Source organism: Heptranchias perlo, chromosome 7 (assembly GCF_035084215.1).
Source record: "Heptranchias perlo isolate sHepPer1 chromosome 7, sHepPer1.hap1, whole genome shotgun sequence".
In the NCBI taxonomy this organism is placed as follows: Eukaryota; Metazoa; Chordata; class Chondrichthyes; order Hexanchiformes; family Hexanchidae; genus Heptranchias; species Heptranchias perlo.
The window spans coordinates 72366696-72384564 of record NC_090331.1 but is presented as its reverse complement, the minus strand read 5'-3'; the positions used below and the strand labels follow the sequence as shown (position 1 = coordinate 72384564).

Genomic DNA, 17869 nt, shown 5'->3' with positions numbered 1-17869 from the left:
CACTTTCAGTTTTTAAGGGGCCAACACTGCTCCTGACCACCCTCTTTTTCCTAATATAACTATAAAAGTTTTTTGTATTGGTTTTGATATCCCTTGCAAGTTTCTTTTCATACTCTCTTTTTGTAGCTCTTACTATCTGTTTTGTGACCCTTTGTTGATCTTTGTATCTTTCCCATTCGCTAGGATCTGTGCTATTTTTTGCCTTTTTGTATTCCCTTTCCTTACGTCTTATAATGTCCCTTACCTCTTTAGTTGTCCATGGCTGTTTTTTTTGGCAAGTAGAGTTCTTGCCCCTCAGGGGTATAAACTGATTCTGTGTCACGTTAAATGTTTCTATAAACATTTCCCACTGATCATCAGTCGATTTACCCATTAACAGATTTGCCCAGTTTACTGTGGACAGTCTGTCTCATCCCATTGAAGTCGGCCTTGCCCAAGTCTTGAATCTTAGCAGCTGACTCACTTTTTTCCCTTTCAAACAGTACATTGAACTCAATCATGTTATGATCACTATTGGATAGATGTTCACGCACAGTTAAGCTGTTAACTAAATCTGGTTCATTATTCATTACTAAATCTAGTATGGCTTGCCCCCTTGTTGCCTCTAGGACATACTGCTATGGAAAACTATCCCGGACACACTCAAGAAATTCACTACCTTTCTGAAAGTTGCTAGTCTGCTTTTCCCAATCTATGTGAAGGTTAAAGTCCCCCATTAAGACCACTATGCCTTTCTTACACGCTTGTCTAATCTCTGCATTTATATAATCTAGCACTTCAGAGCTGCTGCCAGGGGTCCTATACACAGCTCCCACTATAGTCTTAGATCCTTTCCTATTTCTCAATTCAACCCATAAGGTCTCTGTTGGCTGCTTACCCCTTGTTATATCCTCCTTTATCATTGAATTGATTTAATCTCTAATCACTAAGGCTACTCCTCCCACTCTTCCATTTTCCCTATCTCTCCTGTAGACCTTATAACCTGGTATATTTAGTTCCCAATCCTGACCAGCCTGCAGCCATGTCTCAGTAATAGCTATCATGTCATACCCTCCAATTTGAATTTGAACCTGTAGTTCATTTAATTTATTCCTTATACTCCGTGCATTTGTATATAGAACTTTTAGTTGGGCCACACACCCTAGTCTGACCTTCAGCTTAGATGCTGGGATAATCGCCTTACACCTTCTAGTTTTCACTTGATCTGTAGTGTCTAAAGTACACTTTCTTTCCGCTGCTCTACGCTTTTCCCTTTCACTTGTTCTTGAACAACTGTTTGTACTATTTGTATTGTAAATTGCTGTGCAGGTGGATGTGTCACAGCACTGTGTTGTGTGGCTCCACGTGTCAGAGGTGGACGGCAAGGCTGGTGAGGCTGGTGATGCTGTTCGTCCTCCGAGGAGGTCATGACTGCAGCTATGGTGGCCCCCATCCAGAAGATGTACGTTTGAGGGGGTCCGCAAGGTAGGTACATGTGTCTGCATAGCGGGGTTGAGGTTGAATTTTAGTGTTAGGAGGAGGGTGGTGGAGGCCAAACTTTGTCCAAAGTGACAGAGTGGTCTCATGCAATGAGTGAAGGTCTCCCCTCACCCACCTGTCAAATGGACCTTTGCAGCTCCCACAGGCTGGTGGCTGCAACACGTCTGTTTCAACTGGGAGTGTTTCTCCCAGTATGGGAAACATGCTCAGTCGACCTGAAAATCCCCCCCCCTCCTAAAATATCCTCCCAATCAGGTCTGCAAACGACCTGAAGTATCAAAATAATTGGTTTAATTGGGATGGAGTCCCGCATGCGGGGGCTCGCGCACATCTAAACGCGTCAATGGGGAACCCGGAAGTGGGCGGGTTGGAGCCGGGCTCCGGACCCGCCCCGGGAATCCCGAATTTTTGGAGCCCCCCAGCCACGAAGGCACCCGCTCGGCCATCCTAAAATCGACCCCACTCAGTTTGCTCTTGAACTTTCTGAATTAATAAACCATCACTGTCTCGGAGTGCTGACTGTTTTACTGTCTGTAAGAAGTAGTTAAATCTGAACTCTATGTTGTTTTGATCTGGAATGCACTGCCTGAAAGGGTGGTAGAAGCAGATTCAATGGTAACTTTTGGAAGGGAGTTGGATATATAGTTGAAAAGGAAAAATTTGCAGGGCTGCGGGGTAACAGCGGGGGAGTGGGACTAATTGGATAGCTCTTTCAAAGAGCCGGCACAAGCATGATGGGCTGAATGGCCTCCTTCTCTGTTCTGAGATTCTATGCTTAAGGATGTCACCTCTGGTTGCAGAATTTTTGATTGTGTTAAAAATATATTAGATTTCAGTTGATCTGCATCTCTTGAATAGGGTCATCCGAGAGCCTCTTTTCTCATCACAGATATTTTTTCAGAACCCTCAAAAGGATGCAGCTCCATCCCCCAGTGCGTACATGCTAATAATTACTGAGAGCCCACTGTCCTGTTTTCTGCAAACTGTCTTTCTTTGCTCTCTTACCCGTTCTAATATACTTTCAGCTAACCTGAAATCTAAAGCAAAAACAAAGGTGGTATTTAAGAAAGAGACTCTGACTGAGTATGGACTGTAATCAGTGTTAACAAACACCACCCTCAACACTGCTGTAATAATGTCAATAAATAGATACGTGCTGTGGTGAAGGCTTACAAACTTAGGAGCACGATCTGGAATCTAAACACACTTATAGTTATGCATCAACCAAGTATGTACAGGGCCGTAATTAAAGCAACTTGTTCTGGATATGTTTTGCTTCATCTTGACCAGTTGGGCGTTGACCTAGGGTATTACACTGAACAATTGGGAACACACCTGGATGAATTTGGAATCAGAACTGTTCCAGAACTGCAGTGGAACCAGAGTATGGGGAGCACAATAGTAAGACAGTTTGCAGAAAATAGGACAGTGGCCTCTCAGTAATTAATGGCATGTACGCACTGGGGGAGCGGAGCTGCATCCTTTTGAGGGTTCTGAAAAAAATCTGTGGTGAGAAAATAGGCAGATCAACTGAAATCTAATATATTTTTGACACAATCACAAATTCTGTAACCAGAGGTGACATCTTTAAGCATAGAATCTCACAACAGAGAAGGAGGCCATTCAGCCCATCATGCTTGTGCAGGTTCTTTGAAAGAGCTATCCAATTAGTCCCACTCCTCCGCTGTTCCCCGCAGCCCTGCAAATTTTTCCTTTTCAGGTAAATATCCAATTCTCTTTCGAAAGTTCCTATTGAATCTGCTTCTACCATCCTTTCAGGCAGTGCATTCTAGATCAAAACAACATCGAATTCAAATTTAACTACTTTATACAGACATTGAAACAGACAGCCCATTGTTGCCTTTATTTGCACAACAATTAAAATGACACGAGGGCAAAAGGCAATCAATAATAGGTTTCTTTTAAGAGCATTTTTGCAATGAGTGTAGATGTCATGTGTTTTAATGCTTTTGTGCTGATTTCAAACCTTTGCAATCATTAGAATAACAAAAGTACAGCCTAGAGAGGCCTTTCGGCCCAGCATATAAATAACAAGCTGTGTGAAATGGTGAAACGTTCAGTCAGTTACCAAGCTAAGCTAACTGTGAGCTCAAAATGGGAAAGGCAAGGACAACTCAGAGTTTGGACTTTATATTAAAATTCTTCCGTAAATAGTTCCTAGTTTGAAAAATTATTAATTTGCAAAATAATATCTTTTCACAGATCATCTTTTACGAGGACAGGAACTTCCAGGGTCGGCACCACGAGTGCAGTACTGACTGTGCTGACCTGTCCTCTTACTTCAGCCGTTGTAACTCCATCCGTGTTGAGAGTGACTGGTGGGTGGTGTATGAGAAACCCAATTACATGGGATATCAGTATGTTCTGAGCAGGGGAGAATATCCTGACTACCAGCGCTGGATGGGATACAATGACAACATCGGGTCATGTCGCACCTACCCACATGTAAGTTACTTTTGGTGGTTTCTTTGTTCTACCCAGAGTGACATCTAGAAAATGGCCACTGTGCTGAGCATTTTAGTTTGTCTGTGTCGGCTGTGAAGACATATTACCCGTTTACATGGGGCTGATTTTAACTTTCGGCAGTGGGGGCATAACGACTGGAAGCAGATTGGCTGCCCGTCATATATCCTGCCTGATTTTCCAATCCACTGCCACCTGTTTTCTGCTACTATCAAAAGTTAGTACCAGCCCTTGTAATTTTGTACCTGCGGTGAAGTAATACGGCTTGGTTTTTAAGTCTATACTTGTGCGAACTGGAAAGGAAGGTCAATGTGTCATGTGACGTGTAGCCTGTTGCAAAGCTCATAAATATTTGGAAATATAATTGGATACATGTGTTTGTTATTAATCAAATATTCAGAACTGAAAGCCAAATTGACGCATTGACTGTGTAGAAAGTAATAAGTTTATCTCCAGCTAGACTAAGACATGACTGAGTACAACTTGCTGACAGGCATATTTGTACTTGCACCATTAGTTTTACTGTAATTGTTTAATAGATTAAAAGAAAGAGAAACCTGCTCCCACACACAGCGAAAAATCTCCTCACAATACGATCAATAAGTAAATTTAGATTTTTCCAGCTATTGAGAAACCTCCTGTCTGGGTGCAACCATTAATATCAGACCACGTGTACTCTTACAGAGAGTTCACTGCTTCACTGTATAAAATTACATAGGAGCTGCTTGCTGTTAACGAGGCTCAAACATAATCAACTTGTTCAATCGATGTTAATAAATCATAGAAATCATAGAATCATAGAAAATTTACGACACACAAAGGAGGCCATTCATCCCATCGTGTCCACGCTGGCCTAAAATGAGCCACCCAGCCTAATCCCACTTTCCAGCAATTGGTCCGTAGCCTTGTAGGTCAAGGCACTTGAGGTGCACATCCAAGTACTTTTTAAATGAGTTGAGGGTTTCTGCTACTTCCACCCTTTTAGGCTGTGAGTTCCAGACCCCCACCACCCTCTGAGTGAAAAAATTTTTCCTTAGCTCCCCTCTAATCCTTCAACCATACGAACATACGAATTAAGAGCAGGAGTAGGCCATTCGGCCCCTCGAGCCTGCTCTGCCATTTGATAAGATGATAGCTGATCTGATTGCGGTCTCAACCCGACTTTCCCATCTACCTACTATAAGCTTTGACTCCCTTGTTAATCAGGAACCTAACTAACTCAGCCTTAAAAATATTCAATGACCCTGCCTCCACCGCTCTCTGGGGAAGGGAGTTCCACAGACTCAGTATTAAATGGGAGACCCCTTATTTTTAAACTGTGGCCCCTAGTTTTAGTCTCTCCCAAAAGGGGAAATATCCTTTCAGCGTCTACACCTTCTCGTACCTTCAGGATCTTATATGTTTCAATAAGATCACCTCTCATTCCTCTAAACTCCAGTGTATAAAGGCCCAACTTGTCCAACATTTCCTCATACGATAACCCCCTCAACCCAGGAATCAGTCAAATGAACCCTCTCTGAACTAAATTATCTCAGCTTTGCTCTCATTGTTGATGACATCATCTGGGCCCCGTCATATTCCCTCCTTACCAGGTATCTCTTTTTCTACATATACCAAATGTATATTTGCATTTTCATCAGGAATATGATCGTATTTATATTACAGTACCAAGGAGATTCCTACAGAATGAGGATTTACGAGAGGCCTGACTTTGGAGGACAGATGATGGAATTCATGGATGACTGTCCATCTGTCTATGATCGTTTCCGCTACCGTGACATTCACTCCTGCCATGTGATGGACGGTTACTGGATCTTCTATGAACATCCCAACTACAGAGGCCGCCAGTACTTCATGAGACCCGGTGAATACAAGAGATTCAGTGACTGGGGCAGCTCTTGCGGAACTGTCGGATCTTTCAGGCGCATGAGGGACTTCTAGTCTGTCATTGTAAAGCATGACTTTATGTTGTTGAATTATTTGCCAACATAATAAAATATCCACTATTACACTGTCATCTTGCTTAAATCACTTAATTTCTGATCCTCAATTGTTCAAAACAGTGATGGTATCAGGTGGTCACATGCAGAATATTTTACTGCAGCTATATGAATATCATTAAAGTGAGTAATTAGCCATGCAGAAAATGCATGGGCCGTTATCCTGCCAGTAATGCCAGAATCGTGCCCATTGGTGCCATCCAGTGCTGATCTTGGTGGAGCTTGCATGACCAATAGGAGATCACCTCATTTGTAGATAATCTGGACATGTCATTTCTCTAAACTGCATCTCTATCTATTTCTACCTTTCACAACCTCAGGATGTGCCAAACCTCTTTACAGCTAATCAAGCACTTTTGAAATGTAGTCACTGTTGTAATGTATGAAACGCGGCAGCCAATTTGTGCACAACAAGCTCTCTCAAACAGAAATGCGATCAATAACCAGATCATCTGTTTTTAATGATTTTGGTCGAGGGATAAATATTGGACAGGACACCGGGGAGAACTCCCCAGCTCTTCTTCAAAATAGTGTCTCCGACAGTAGATTGCAGTGTTCCCTCAGTACTGCATTGAAGTATCAGCCTAGATTTTGCGCTCCAGTCTCTGGACTGGGACTTAAGCTCACATCCTTCTAACTCAGAGGTGAGAGTGCGACAACTGAGCCACGGCTAACACTAAGATCCCGACTTGGCCTATCCGGTACCCGACCTTTATCTCAACCTTTCTGCTGGATTCCCAGGAATTCAATCTGAAGGAATTCGGCCCTGTAAACTCAATCAATAACATTGACAATTTAATGTAGTGACTTCAAGGAACAAAGATTGAAAATGTGCGTCACTATGAATGAGGACTGCTTGGCCCATAGAGGAATCACAGGTGGTCAATTCTTTAGCATTTCAGTTTGCCAAAGAAATCTGAAATAAAGGTCAGGCACATTTTAGGCAGAAAGCGTTTTATGATTTAGTTCAATTTCCCTGACATCCACAGCTCCAAGAGAATGTGATTCATTAAAAGGAACACATTGTGAAACATATCACATGGCAAAAATAACTCAATCAGTGCTGTTGGAACGCAACCTCAGAAAAAATATCTATTCCTGCTGGTAATATCAGTACCAATCAATGATAAAAAAAAGTTATGTGAATATTGAAAATTCATACAATGATTTATCAGAAATTTTCTCATCAAATAGAAATAACTGTTTCTAATCTCCTCAGATAAGTGTTAAGGAATGGAACTTGTTTTGATCACCATAAACATCAAGCTTTCATGGGCCAACACAACAAAGGTCAAATGCAGGATGAAGCTCTCAATCTTCTGCCCTAACAACGTGCCCTAACCCCACCCTCACAGCCGCACAGACAACTGCAACCAATCTGAGATCTTTTTTCCAACGGCCATCCTTTGGCTTCTGAATCAGTTCAAATGATCACAGGTTGCCTCAGTGGGTTGAGCTGGAGTCAAGCTCATGTCCGAGAAATCAAGTGACTATGCTGTAAACTATTTCAAAGTTACATTCCTTCTGACGGACTCTCAGTGCCGTTAAAGTGATGATATTCAGGTGATTCGCTCCACTCCTGTACAAGTCTGCAGCAAATCAACCTCCTCATCCTCAGATCAAAAGATTTATTTTGCTTGGTTTCAGACATTTAAAACCATGGCTTTACTGCCTGTTGAGCCTTTCATCGGTGATGTCTGTGAGATGAATTGAAGAGTGAGTAAAGTGTCCATTTATCTATGGTACATGCAAACAAGATACATTTACCTTCTATATCGCAGAGAACACCTTTCTCAGCAAGATTGTGTGTACAAATTTGCTTATAATTCCAATCTGAAAGTTCTGCATGGTAATTATATCTGTTACACATATACTGATTGAAGGACTTTTGCACTGTAGCTTTGGTCAAAACAACAAGCAGCTACTGGTTTTCTGATTCCTCACAATGTGGCACTGAATCAAAAGCCTCACTGTAGTCTGTACAAACAATATTCATGGAGTTTCTTTCATCCATAACCTCCAATACCACCTCAAAGAATTCCAACATCCTTCCCTCCATAAAGTTGTGCTAATTTATCTTGGTGGCTTCATATGCCTTTGGCGTTAAATGATGCCCTTCGTTAAGATAACATCTGAACATTTTCCCGACGTCAGACGTCAGGCTCACCAGCCTATAATTTCCAGGACCGTCCTTTTGCCCTTTTTTTAAAGACAATTGTTGTGTTCCTTTCTCTCCAATCTTTTGGTACAACTCCTGATCTTAAAGACCTCCACCAAAACATAACCAATTTTCTCGGCCTTTTGCTTAAGTGTACGTGTATCACCAATTATAAAACAAAAGTAAATTCAAAAATACCAGTTTTTGGTATTGTTAGCATTGTTAAAATACATTGATCAAAGCAAGGATTACAGGTTGCTACTGAAAAGGAAGTGACTGAAATATTGTAGGCACTGAAAGAGGGTAAGACACCAGAGCCAGCACACTAGGGTACCTAAGCAAAAGGCCGAGAAAATTGGTTATGTTTTCGTGGAGGTCTTTAAGATCAGGAGTTGTACCAAAGGACTGGAGAGAAAGGGACACAACAATTGTCTTTAAAAAAAGGGCAAAAGGACAGTTCTGGAAATTATAGGCTGATGAGCCTGACGTCTGTTGTTGGGAAAATGTTCAGATGTTATCTTAACGAAGGGCATCATTTAACGCCAAAGGCATATGCAGCCACCAAGATAAATTAGCACAACTTTATGGAGGGAAGCCTGTTGGAATTCTTTGAGGTGGTATTGGAGGTTATGGATGAAAGAAACTCCATGAATATTGTTTGTACAGACTACAGTGAGGCTTTTGATTCAGTGTCACATTGTAGTTTGGTCCAAAAGACAGCAAAGCATAGATTAGATGAGCAGTTATTGAATTGGTTCGGCAACTGACTGCATCAATTGAGACAGCGAGTTATTGTGCATGGAGCTGGGTCAGAATGATGGGAAATGATTGAGGGTGCCCCAGGGATCTGTGCTGGGACCTTTGCTATTCACATTATATATCAATGATTTGGAAGTGGGAATAGAGGCAAAACTGCCTGAATTTTCGAATGACACCATTGTGGGGATTGAAAACAATCAAAAGCAGGTTGATCAGGTGCAGGGCAATCTGGACAGACGGTAAAATTGGTTGTAAAATTGTGACAAGTGAAGGGAATTTATAGTCTTTCCCAGAGATTCATGGATCTGGACGATAGCACAGGCAAAGAAAGCCACCTGATGTGTTAGTTTTGTGACTCACAGTGATTCTTTATTTTGTAATTTAAAAAGAGCACATGGCCAGCATGAAGTCACTCAATTAATAGAAGGATTACTCTACCCGATAATGCAAGTGGGGGTTCGCGACGTTCCTTACTTAATGATTAAAAGAGCACATGAGGAGGCTCAAAACAAAGCGAGCAAGGAACTGATGCAACCTTATCCATGAAAGCAGTCATCTCGGTCAAAGCAGTCGTTCAGGTCTTAAAGCAGGGAATTGATTACTGTGGGAACAGGTGATGTGTTGAAGTTCGTCTCATCAATTTTTGTCTTTTCATCAAAGCTTAGAGACAAAAGGCCCGATTTTACCAGGGGTGCGGGTTTTCGGTGGGTGGGCCAGCGGGCGCGTTGAAAAGGCGCCCGCTTAAATTAGTGGGTTGCCCGCGCGATTGTAGCAGGCAACACACTAATTGGATTCACTTACCTGCTCCTCCGGGTTCCCCGCTGCTGATCTGCGCGTCGGGCGGGCTGCGCATGCGCAGTAAGATCTGTCAGCTGGAGGCGCTCTATTTAAAGGGGCAGTCCTCCACTGACAGATGCTGCCACAAACAGCAAAAATTACAGAATGGAGCAGCCCAGTGGGAAGGCTGCTCCCAGTTTAATGATGCCTCACCCCAGATGGGGTGAGGAGGAGGGGGAGGACAGAGATCTTCCACCCGGCAGGCGGGAGGAAGCGGCCTGCCTCTGCCACGAAGAAGTCCTGGCTCGAGGTGGCAGAGGAGGTCACCAGCGCCACCAACATATCGCCCACCTGCATACAGTGCAGGAGGCGCTCCAATGACCTCAGTAGGTCAGCCACAGTGAGAACACGTAGTCTTTCCCCTACACTCTGTCTGCCACAACATTGCCCCCACCCCACATCTCCTTCGGCACCGCCAACACTACTCTGTCACATCACCCCTCATACCCACTCAAACCTCATCCTCATCTTACCTGCACCTACTCACCTCGCCAGTACTCATCCCGCCACTACCACTCAACCCAATCCTCATACAATCTCATGGCTCTATCTCATACTCACCCTCTCGTGCATCTCTTTCACGGCCAGCCTCACTCAACCTATCACTACCTGTGCTGCAGCCACAGGGCATGCATCACATATGTGCAGTAGGCAGCGCAAGGCAAACGTGTCGTGAGCATGAAGGGGATGCACAAGGGTGTTTGAGGGTTTGTCATGGTTCTTACTTCTATTGAATTAAAGAACAACTCACATCACACATTATATTGGCACCACTACTGCCATGTCTTCGCGAATCCTGTCCGGTTTGTGCAATAATGCCCGCTCCTGGGTATCCCTATGAGGACCCACCACTGATGCCACCCAGTGTGTCACTGCAGAGTGGGTGTAGGTGTATTTGCAGGGCTATTCTGCGCAGACGACTGAGAGACATCGGGGATGTCCCCGGTTGCACCCTGGAAGGCTGTGGAGCAGAAGCTTGGGAGGGCAGTGGTGACTTTGACAGCGACAGGTAGGAAGATGGTGCATGTGCCAGCCAGGAGCAGCTCGGCATGAAAGAGGCTGCAGATGTCCACGGCTACATGTCGACTGACTCTGAGCCTCCGTGTGCACTGCTGCTCAGAGAGGTCCAGGAGGCTGAGCCTCGGTCTGTGGAACGTGTGGCGAGGGTAGTGCCCTCTGCGACGCATCTCTCTCTGCGGTAGCCCTCCCTCCTGCTGTACAGGTGGATGTGTCACAGCACTCTGTTGTGGAGCTCCACGTGTCAGAGGTGGACGGCGTGGATGGCGAGGCTGGTGAGGCTGGTGATGCTGTTCGCCCTCCGAGGAGGTCATGACTGCAGCTACGGCGTCCCCCATCCGCAAGATGTACATCTGAGGGTGTCCGCAAGGTAGGTACATGTCTCCGGACCCCGGGGTGAGTGTGCAGGTTGGTGACTTCGACCATCAGGAGGAGGGTGGTGGAGGCCAAACTTTGTCCCAAGTGACAGAGCGGCCTCCTGCAATGGCTGAGGGTCTCCCCCCACCACCTGTCAAATGGACCTTTGCAGCTGCCACAGGCTGACAGCTGCAACACGTCCATTTCAACTCAGATTGTTTCCCCCAGTGTGGGAAACAGTCCCATGTTTATCCAAAATCACACACAGTCCCTTAATCAGGTCAGTTAATGACCTGAACAAGCAAAGTAAATACACTCAAGTGGCATCCCGCTGGCTTTAATTGCCTGCGGGATTCCCACCAGCGGGAGCTGCGCGCGCACGCCGGCGCGTCATCGGGGAACCCGGAAGTGGGCGGGATCGAGGCGCGATCCGGTTCCTCACCTGGATTTCGGGATTTTCGGGGCCCCCCCGCCGAGAACGCACCCGGTAGCGGGTGCTAAAATCGGGCCCAAATTCTTTTTGTCAAAGTTCGGAAGCAAAGTCTTGTTGGAGGAACCCATGCTGCAGTCGTTAACTCTTGAAGCTTCTTCCAGCTTCTCTGATGTTGTCTGTTGTCTGTTGTTTTGACTGCTACGATGTCTTATCTTTTTATGCTTCTGAGCAAATGGGTGTGAACCAAGTTACGAGACGGCCCAATTTATCCATAGCATTAAGATGGATGGCTGGTTGGACCCCTTATATCCTCCCCTCTACACAAAGCCAGGCGTCCGATCAGTTCTTTGTCCTTCGCAGTTGTTATTGATGTTGAAAACCTTCTGGAAGCTTCTCGTTATCAGTTATTATTAAAAGTCACAGCCTGCTTAAAGTTACTGTACTGTATTGCATCTGCAGTGTTAAATCTATGTTCAACTGTCCAGTTTAAACAGTCTGCACTTTGCTGTTTGGCAATTGTGCATTTATACTGTAATGTCCAGGGCAAGTTATCCCTTGCTGTCAAATGTAATGTAAATGTACGATCGAAGTGAATGTCCAAATCCTTAAAGGGACAGGTTAACCCATTATGTTGAATCATCCAGTCGTTCAAAAGAGTAAATGGGGTTTGACCCAATGTCCAAAATCCTTACAGTCCCTCCTCAAGTGGATCTGACTAATCTTTTGACCAATCCACTTTCACACACTTTGAGCATTGTCCGTGATTGGTAAGTTTCCTTTATCATTGGGTCATGTTCCTGTGTAGGACGGGTTTGCCGTGACATACGCAGAAAGAATATTGCTTTGCCACGGTTGCAGATTAAACATCCCATTACACATAAGCAGATTATCATCATAAACACTAGTAAACGTTGCGTATTAAAGCCATACTAAACATTCTAACCCATGGGTGTTGTCCAACATTATGTACTGTCTCACACCACTCATGATCTACTAGCTTTTGTATTTTCTTAATCTATAAGTGCATTAGCTCGTTTCATCTTCACCAAGTTTGTCAGAAAATTACAGTGTGCAATATTCTCAAGAAATCTTGGACTTAAAAGATCCTCCAGCTCTCCTTTCACCATTATCCATTTTGTGGATAATTCTTGTTAAATATAATTTTGCCCTTGCCTCCAGTTGTCCCAATTTCATTATTGAAACATAGAGTAAACATTCCCAACCTGGTCTAAGTTATACTGTTTGTTTATTTTACTAAACCTCTTCCTTGATCCTTAATTTCCCAAAAGATCCCACTTTCTTGTGTTTGAGTCCATTATGTCATTTACTCTTATCATTATTTGCTCCATGCTATTTTTATTTTGGCTATCGATACTGTATCCTATTGGGTTTCATATATCAGGGGCTCAATTTTGAAAGGGTGGGGGGGTGGCAGTGGTGGGGGGGGGGGTCGAGTGGTGGGGGGGGGGGCGGGCGGTGGCGGGGGGGCGGGCGGTGGGGGGGGGCGGGCGGTGGGGTGGGGGGGGAGGAGTGAAGGTGCCCGCGGATATTGACCCAGCGACAATGAAGGAACGGTGATATATTTCCAAGTGGGGATGGTGTGTGACCTGGTGAGGAACGTGCAGGTGGTGTTGTTCCCATGTGCCTCCTGCCCTTGTCCTTCTAGGTGGTAGAGGTCGCGGGTTTGGGAGGTGCAGTCAAAGAAGCCTTGGTGAGTTGCTGCAGTGCATCCTGTGGATGGTACACACTATAGCCACAGTGCGTCGGCGGTGAAGGGAGTGAATGTTTAGGGTGGTGGATGGGGTGCCAATCAAGCGGGCTGCTTTGTCCTGGATGGTGTCAAACTTCTTGAGTGTTGTTGGAGCTGCACTCATCCAGGCAAGTGGAGAGTATTCCATCACACTCCTGACTTGGGCCTTGCAGGTGGTGGAAAGGCTTTGGGGAGTCAGGAGGTGAGTCCATTGTCGCAAAATATCCAGCCTCTGACCTGCTCTTGTAGCCACAGTATTTAAGTATGCTGGTCCAATTAAGTTTCTGGTTAATGGTGACCCCCTCGGATGTTGATGGTGGGAGATTGTTGCACGTCTAATATTAACATAGAAACAGCAATTACATGCCTGATGATGATTCGTTTACCTTTCTCGATGTTGGTCTTAAGTCAGGACCTAGGATGAAACAAAACGTACGGGTAATATCTGCTCTTTGTTAATATCGTATTAATTTTTGTGATCGACTTTATTTGGTTTTGTGTAAATGTCTTCTGCAATTTACATATCGTAACTGTTTTTGTCTGTCCTCCCGTGGAGGAGTGTACCTATCAGGCAGACGGACTGGCCTTTGTCTCAGTCGCCTTGGACTGGGGCTCTCTGTCCTCCCACAGGTGGGTGTAATATGTTGTCATCCTGCTCATCCCACAGCACAGGAGGGGGGTGAGTAACCTCTTCCTCCATCGGGCTCATTACATTATATACATTCACTTGTACTCTTTTAGTTGGTTAACATGGAACTATTTTCCTTTTCCCTTGTTCTTTGTACACAGATGGACGAGCTTTATCCTCAATGGGATATGTTCCAGAAAAGAGAGCCGCGAATGGCCCTGCTGATTGGTGTGTTTTTACCATCACTGTCTGTCCCACATCCCATTCTACTGCTTTGACTTTGGTGTCAAAATAGATTTTGTTGGCCTTTTTGGACTGTCCAATATTAACGGCTCCAAAGACCATTGTTTGTCGCATCTGGTCATGTAATTCGTTAATATTCCGCTCCTGAGTCAAGGCCTGATACTGAGGCTCAGACATATCCTGTTACATCAAATAACCAGGGGTTCTCATCACTCACCCTGTCATTAACTCATGGGGTGAAACCTTGGTGGTATGTGACTCACTGGATCTCATAGGCATTAATGCCAAGGGCAGCAATTGGTCCCATGTTTTGTGGGATTGCTCAATCAAATTCTTTCACGTTGTTTTTAATGTTCGGTTCATTCTCTCCACTATGCCTGGTGAGGGTGGATTATGTGAAATATGGAATCGTGATTTGATTCACTACAGCTGTCCAGCAGTTTGCAATCCCCTGCCCATAAAATGACTGCTTTGGTTCGAGTCGATGGACTTTGGGAGTCCCCATCTGGTGAATATGTGGTTCACCAGTATTTTAGCAGGGGCCTGTGCTGTTGCATTGGCGGTTGGAAGCTTTTCACTCACTTTGATACTGTGTCTATGACTACCACTATATACTGATTACATCTGTAGATTGGTCCAAGGGCCAGCTGTCGGCCGGGTGTGGTGTAACAGTGCCTTCTTGGTATTCGCATCCGGATTGTGCTGTACACAAATTAAACAGTTTTGACAATAATGCTCCACCTGGCTTTTCATTCCATGCTGGAGCCTCTCTAATGTTCCCCGGGGTGTCCTGTAGTGGGTGCTTCCTGGGCTTGGTAAGGAAAAGCATTTCACTCATTCTGTGGTATCACCCACTTTTGGTCATACAGCAGGATCTCATCTTTCACCTTTAATTCGGGTTGAGTATCATATTCTCCCCTTGGACTTTCTTTCTTTTCTAGCATCACCAAGACTGCCCTTATTTCAGGATCTTCTTTTTGTAATTGTTTCAAATTGATTGGGTTGGGCAATTTCTCATGCTGATTATTTTCCACTGTGGGGAAATATTTCAACTCTCTCTCAATCCATTCCCCCATCCCCTCTTTTTTAGCCAATTCGTCTGCTTTCTGATTTCCTTTGGGTGCCTTTATTGGATCTTCGTGGTGGTTGTGGTTGGCCACCTAACACTGTTACTTTTCTCTGTGAATACATTAGATTTCCTTCTATCACCGGGGGAACGAACTGAAATTAAGAAACTGAAAAATGTTATAAACTTGACTAAAGCACTGCGACAATCGCACTAAATTTCAATGGATCCCAATAAAATATGTAAAGAGAAAAAACAAGGGAGAGACAGGCAAGCTTTTCTGTCTGATCTTCCAAGGTCTCGCTCTCTCCTTTTTGCGAGCAGCCTGTCTGAAATTAACCCTGTCTATCTCACACACTGATGTACACAGAACAGCTGGATTTGGAATTTCCAACTCCAAGCCCTTCTCTTTGTGTTTTCAAGATGTAATCACATTAAGAAGAATGTTTTGTAAATGGTTGAAGTGATTTGAAACAAATAAAGCAATAAACACTAAATTTAAAGAAAAATTCTCCAGCTTGTAACGGAAGAAGAGAGACTGAATCCAAGTGAATGTCCAAATCCTTAAAGGGACTGGTTAACTCTTTATGTTGAATCGTCAATTAGTTCAAAAGAGTAAATGGGGTTTGATCAAAGGTCCAAAATCCTTACACAAATGCAAAGTGATAAGACAAGGGAATTCAATCTTTGTATTAACCTATCTCCATTGATCAGAACAGGTACAAATAGCTGGACATGTACTTGCAATGATTTCCTTTCTGCACTCCAACACACTTCCAGCTTTAATGCTGTGTTTGAGATATTTAATTGTAAGGTGGAAGTTAAATAGTCTCTAATTCTGGTCTCTTTCTGGTATAACAATTAAAATGAGGTGAAAGCAAACTGAAAACAATCAATGACGCATCACCCGTAACTCAGGTATTTTTCTACAATGAATGCAACATGTGTTTTGTTGCTTTTTTGCTGATTTTCAATCCTGAATCATTAGTGTAACAAAAGTACAGCCTAGAGAGGCCTTTCTGCCAAGCATATAAATACCAAGCTGTGTGAAGCAGTGAAACATTCAGTCAGTTACTAATCGAACTGTGAGCTCAAAATGGGAAAGGCAAGGAGAACTTAGATTTTATACATTGTATTAGAATTCATCGTTAATTATCTCATAGTTTGTGAAATTATTAATTACAAGCTTATGTCTTTCCACAGATCATCTTTTACGAGGACAGGAACTTCCAGGGTCGGCACTACGAGTGCAGTACTGACTATGCTGACCTGTCCTCTTACTTCAGCCGCTGCAACTCCATCCGTGTTGAGAGTGACTGGTGGGTGCTGTATGAGAGACCCAATTACATGGGATATCAGTATGTTCTGAGCAGGGGAGAATATCCTGACTACCAGCGCTGGATGGGATTCAATGACAGCATCAGGTCATGTCGCACCTACCCATACGTAAGTAAACAAACTTTTGGTGGTTTCTTTGTTCTACCCAGAGTGATATCTGGAAAATGGCCATTGTGCTGAACATTTTATTTTGTCTGTGTCGGCTGTGAAGACATATTACCCGTTTACATGGGGCTGATTTTAACTTTCGGCAGTGGGGGCATAATGACTGGAAGCGGATTGGCTGCCCGTCATATATCCTGCCTGATTTTCCAATCCACTGCCACCTGTTTTCTGCTACTATCAAAAGTTAGTACCAGCCCTTGTAATTTTGTACCTGCGGTGAAGTTATACGGCTTGATTTTTAAGTCTATACTTGTGCGAACTGGAAAGGAAGGTCAATGTGTCATGTGACGTGTAGCCTGTTGCAAAGCTCATAAATATTTGGAAATATAATTGGATACATTTGTTTGTTATTAATCAAATATTCAGAACTGAAAGCCAAATTGACACATTGTGTAGAAAGTAATAAGTTTATCTCCAGCTAGACTAAGACATGACTGAGTACAACTTGCTGACAGGCATATTTGTACTTGCACCATTAGTTTTACTGTAATTGTTTAATAGATTAAAAGAAAGAGAAACCTGCTCCCACACACAGAGAAAAATCTCCTCACAATACGATCAATAAGTAAATTTAGATTTTTCCAGCTATTGAGAAACCTCCTGTCTGGGTGCAACCACTAATATCAGACCACGTGTACTCTTACAGAGAGTTCACGGCTTCACTGTATAAAATTACATAGGAGCTGCTTGCTGTTAACGAGGCTCAAACATAATCAACTTGTTCAATCGATGTTAATAAATTATCTCAGCTTTGCCCTCATTGTTGATGACATCATCTGGGCCCCGTCATATTCCCTCCTTACCAGGTATCTCTTTTTCTACACATACCAAATGTATATTTGCAGTTTCATCAGGAATATGATCGTATTTATATTACAGTACAGAGGAAGGTCATACAGAATGAAGATTTACGAGAGGCCTGACTTTGGAGGACAGATGATGGAATTCATGGATGACTGTCCATCTGTCTACGATCGTTTCCGCTCCCGTGACATTCACTCCTGCCATGTGATGGACGGTTACTGGATCTTCTATGAACATCCCAACTACAGAGGCCGTCAGTACTTCATGAGACCCGGTGAATACAGGAGATTCAGTGACTGGGGTGGTTACAACTCAACTATCGGATCTTTCAGACGTATGAGGGATTTCTAG

General features: G+C 43.8%; 2 protein-coding genes across 2 annotated transcripts; both read left to right on the top strand.

The window, feature by feature from the left end:
* Positions 1–3687: 3687 nt before the first annotated feature.
* LOC137324025 (gamma-crystallin S-1-like) lies at positions 3688–5904 on the top strand (the record flags this gene model as incomplete). The annotated part of the gene is made up of 2 exons (XM_067988194.1): positions 3688–3945; positions 5629–5904. Coding segments are annotated over 2 exons (534 nt in total), but the record flags the coding sequence as incomplete, so codon positions are not given.
* A 6213-nt stretch (positions 5905–12117) lies between these two features.
* LOC137323859 (gamma-crystallin S-1-like) lies at positions 12118–17869 on the top strand. Its single transcript, XM_067987870.1, has 3 exons — positions 12118–12141; positions 16415–16657; positions 17594–17869. Exons 1-3 carry the CDS (start codon positions 12118–12120, stop codon positions 17867–17869), a joined length of 543 nt encoding a protein of 180 aa, XP_067843971.1.

Excerpts from the sequence above, each read along its gene's own strand:
- LOC137323859 (XM_067987870.1), top strand. The coding sequence starts at position 12,118 with ATGTCCAAATCCTTAAAGGGACAG. Across the intron at positions 12,142-16,414 it reads CCAAATCCTTAAAGGGACAG|ATCATCTTTTACGAGGACAG; the intron begins GTTAACCCATTA and ends GTCTTTCCACAG. Across the intron at positions 16,658-17,593 it reads CATGTCGCACCTACCCATAC|TACAGAGGAAGGTCATACAG; the intron begins GTAAGTAAACAA and ends TTTATATTACAG.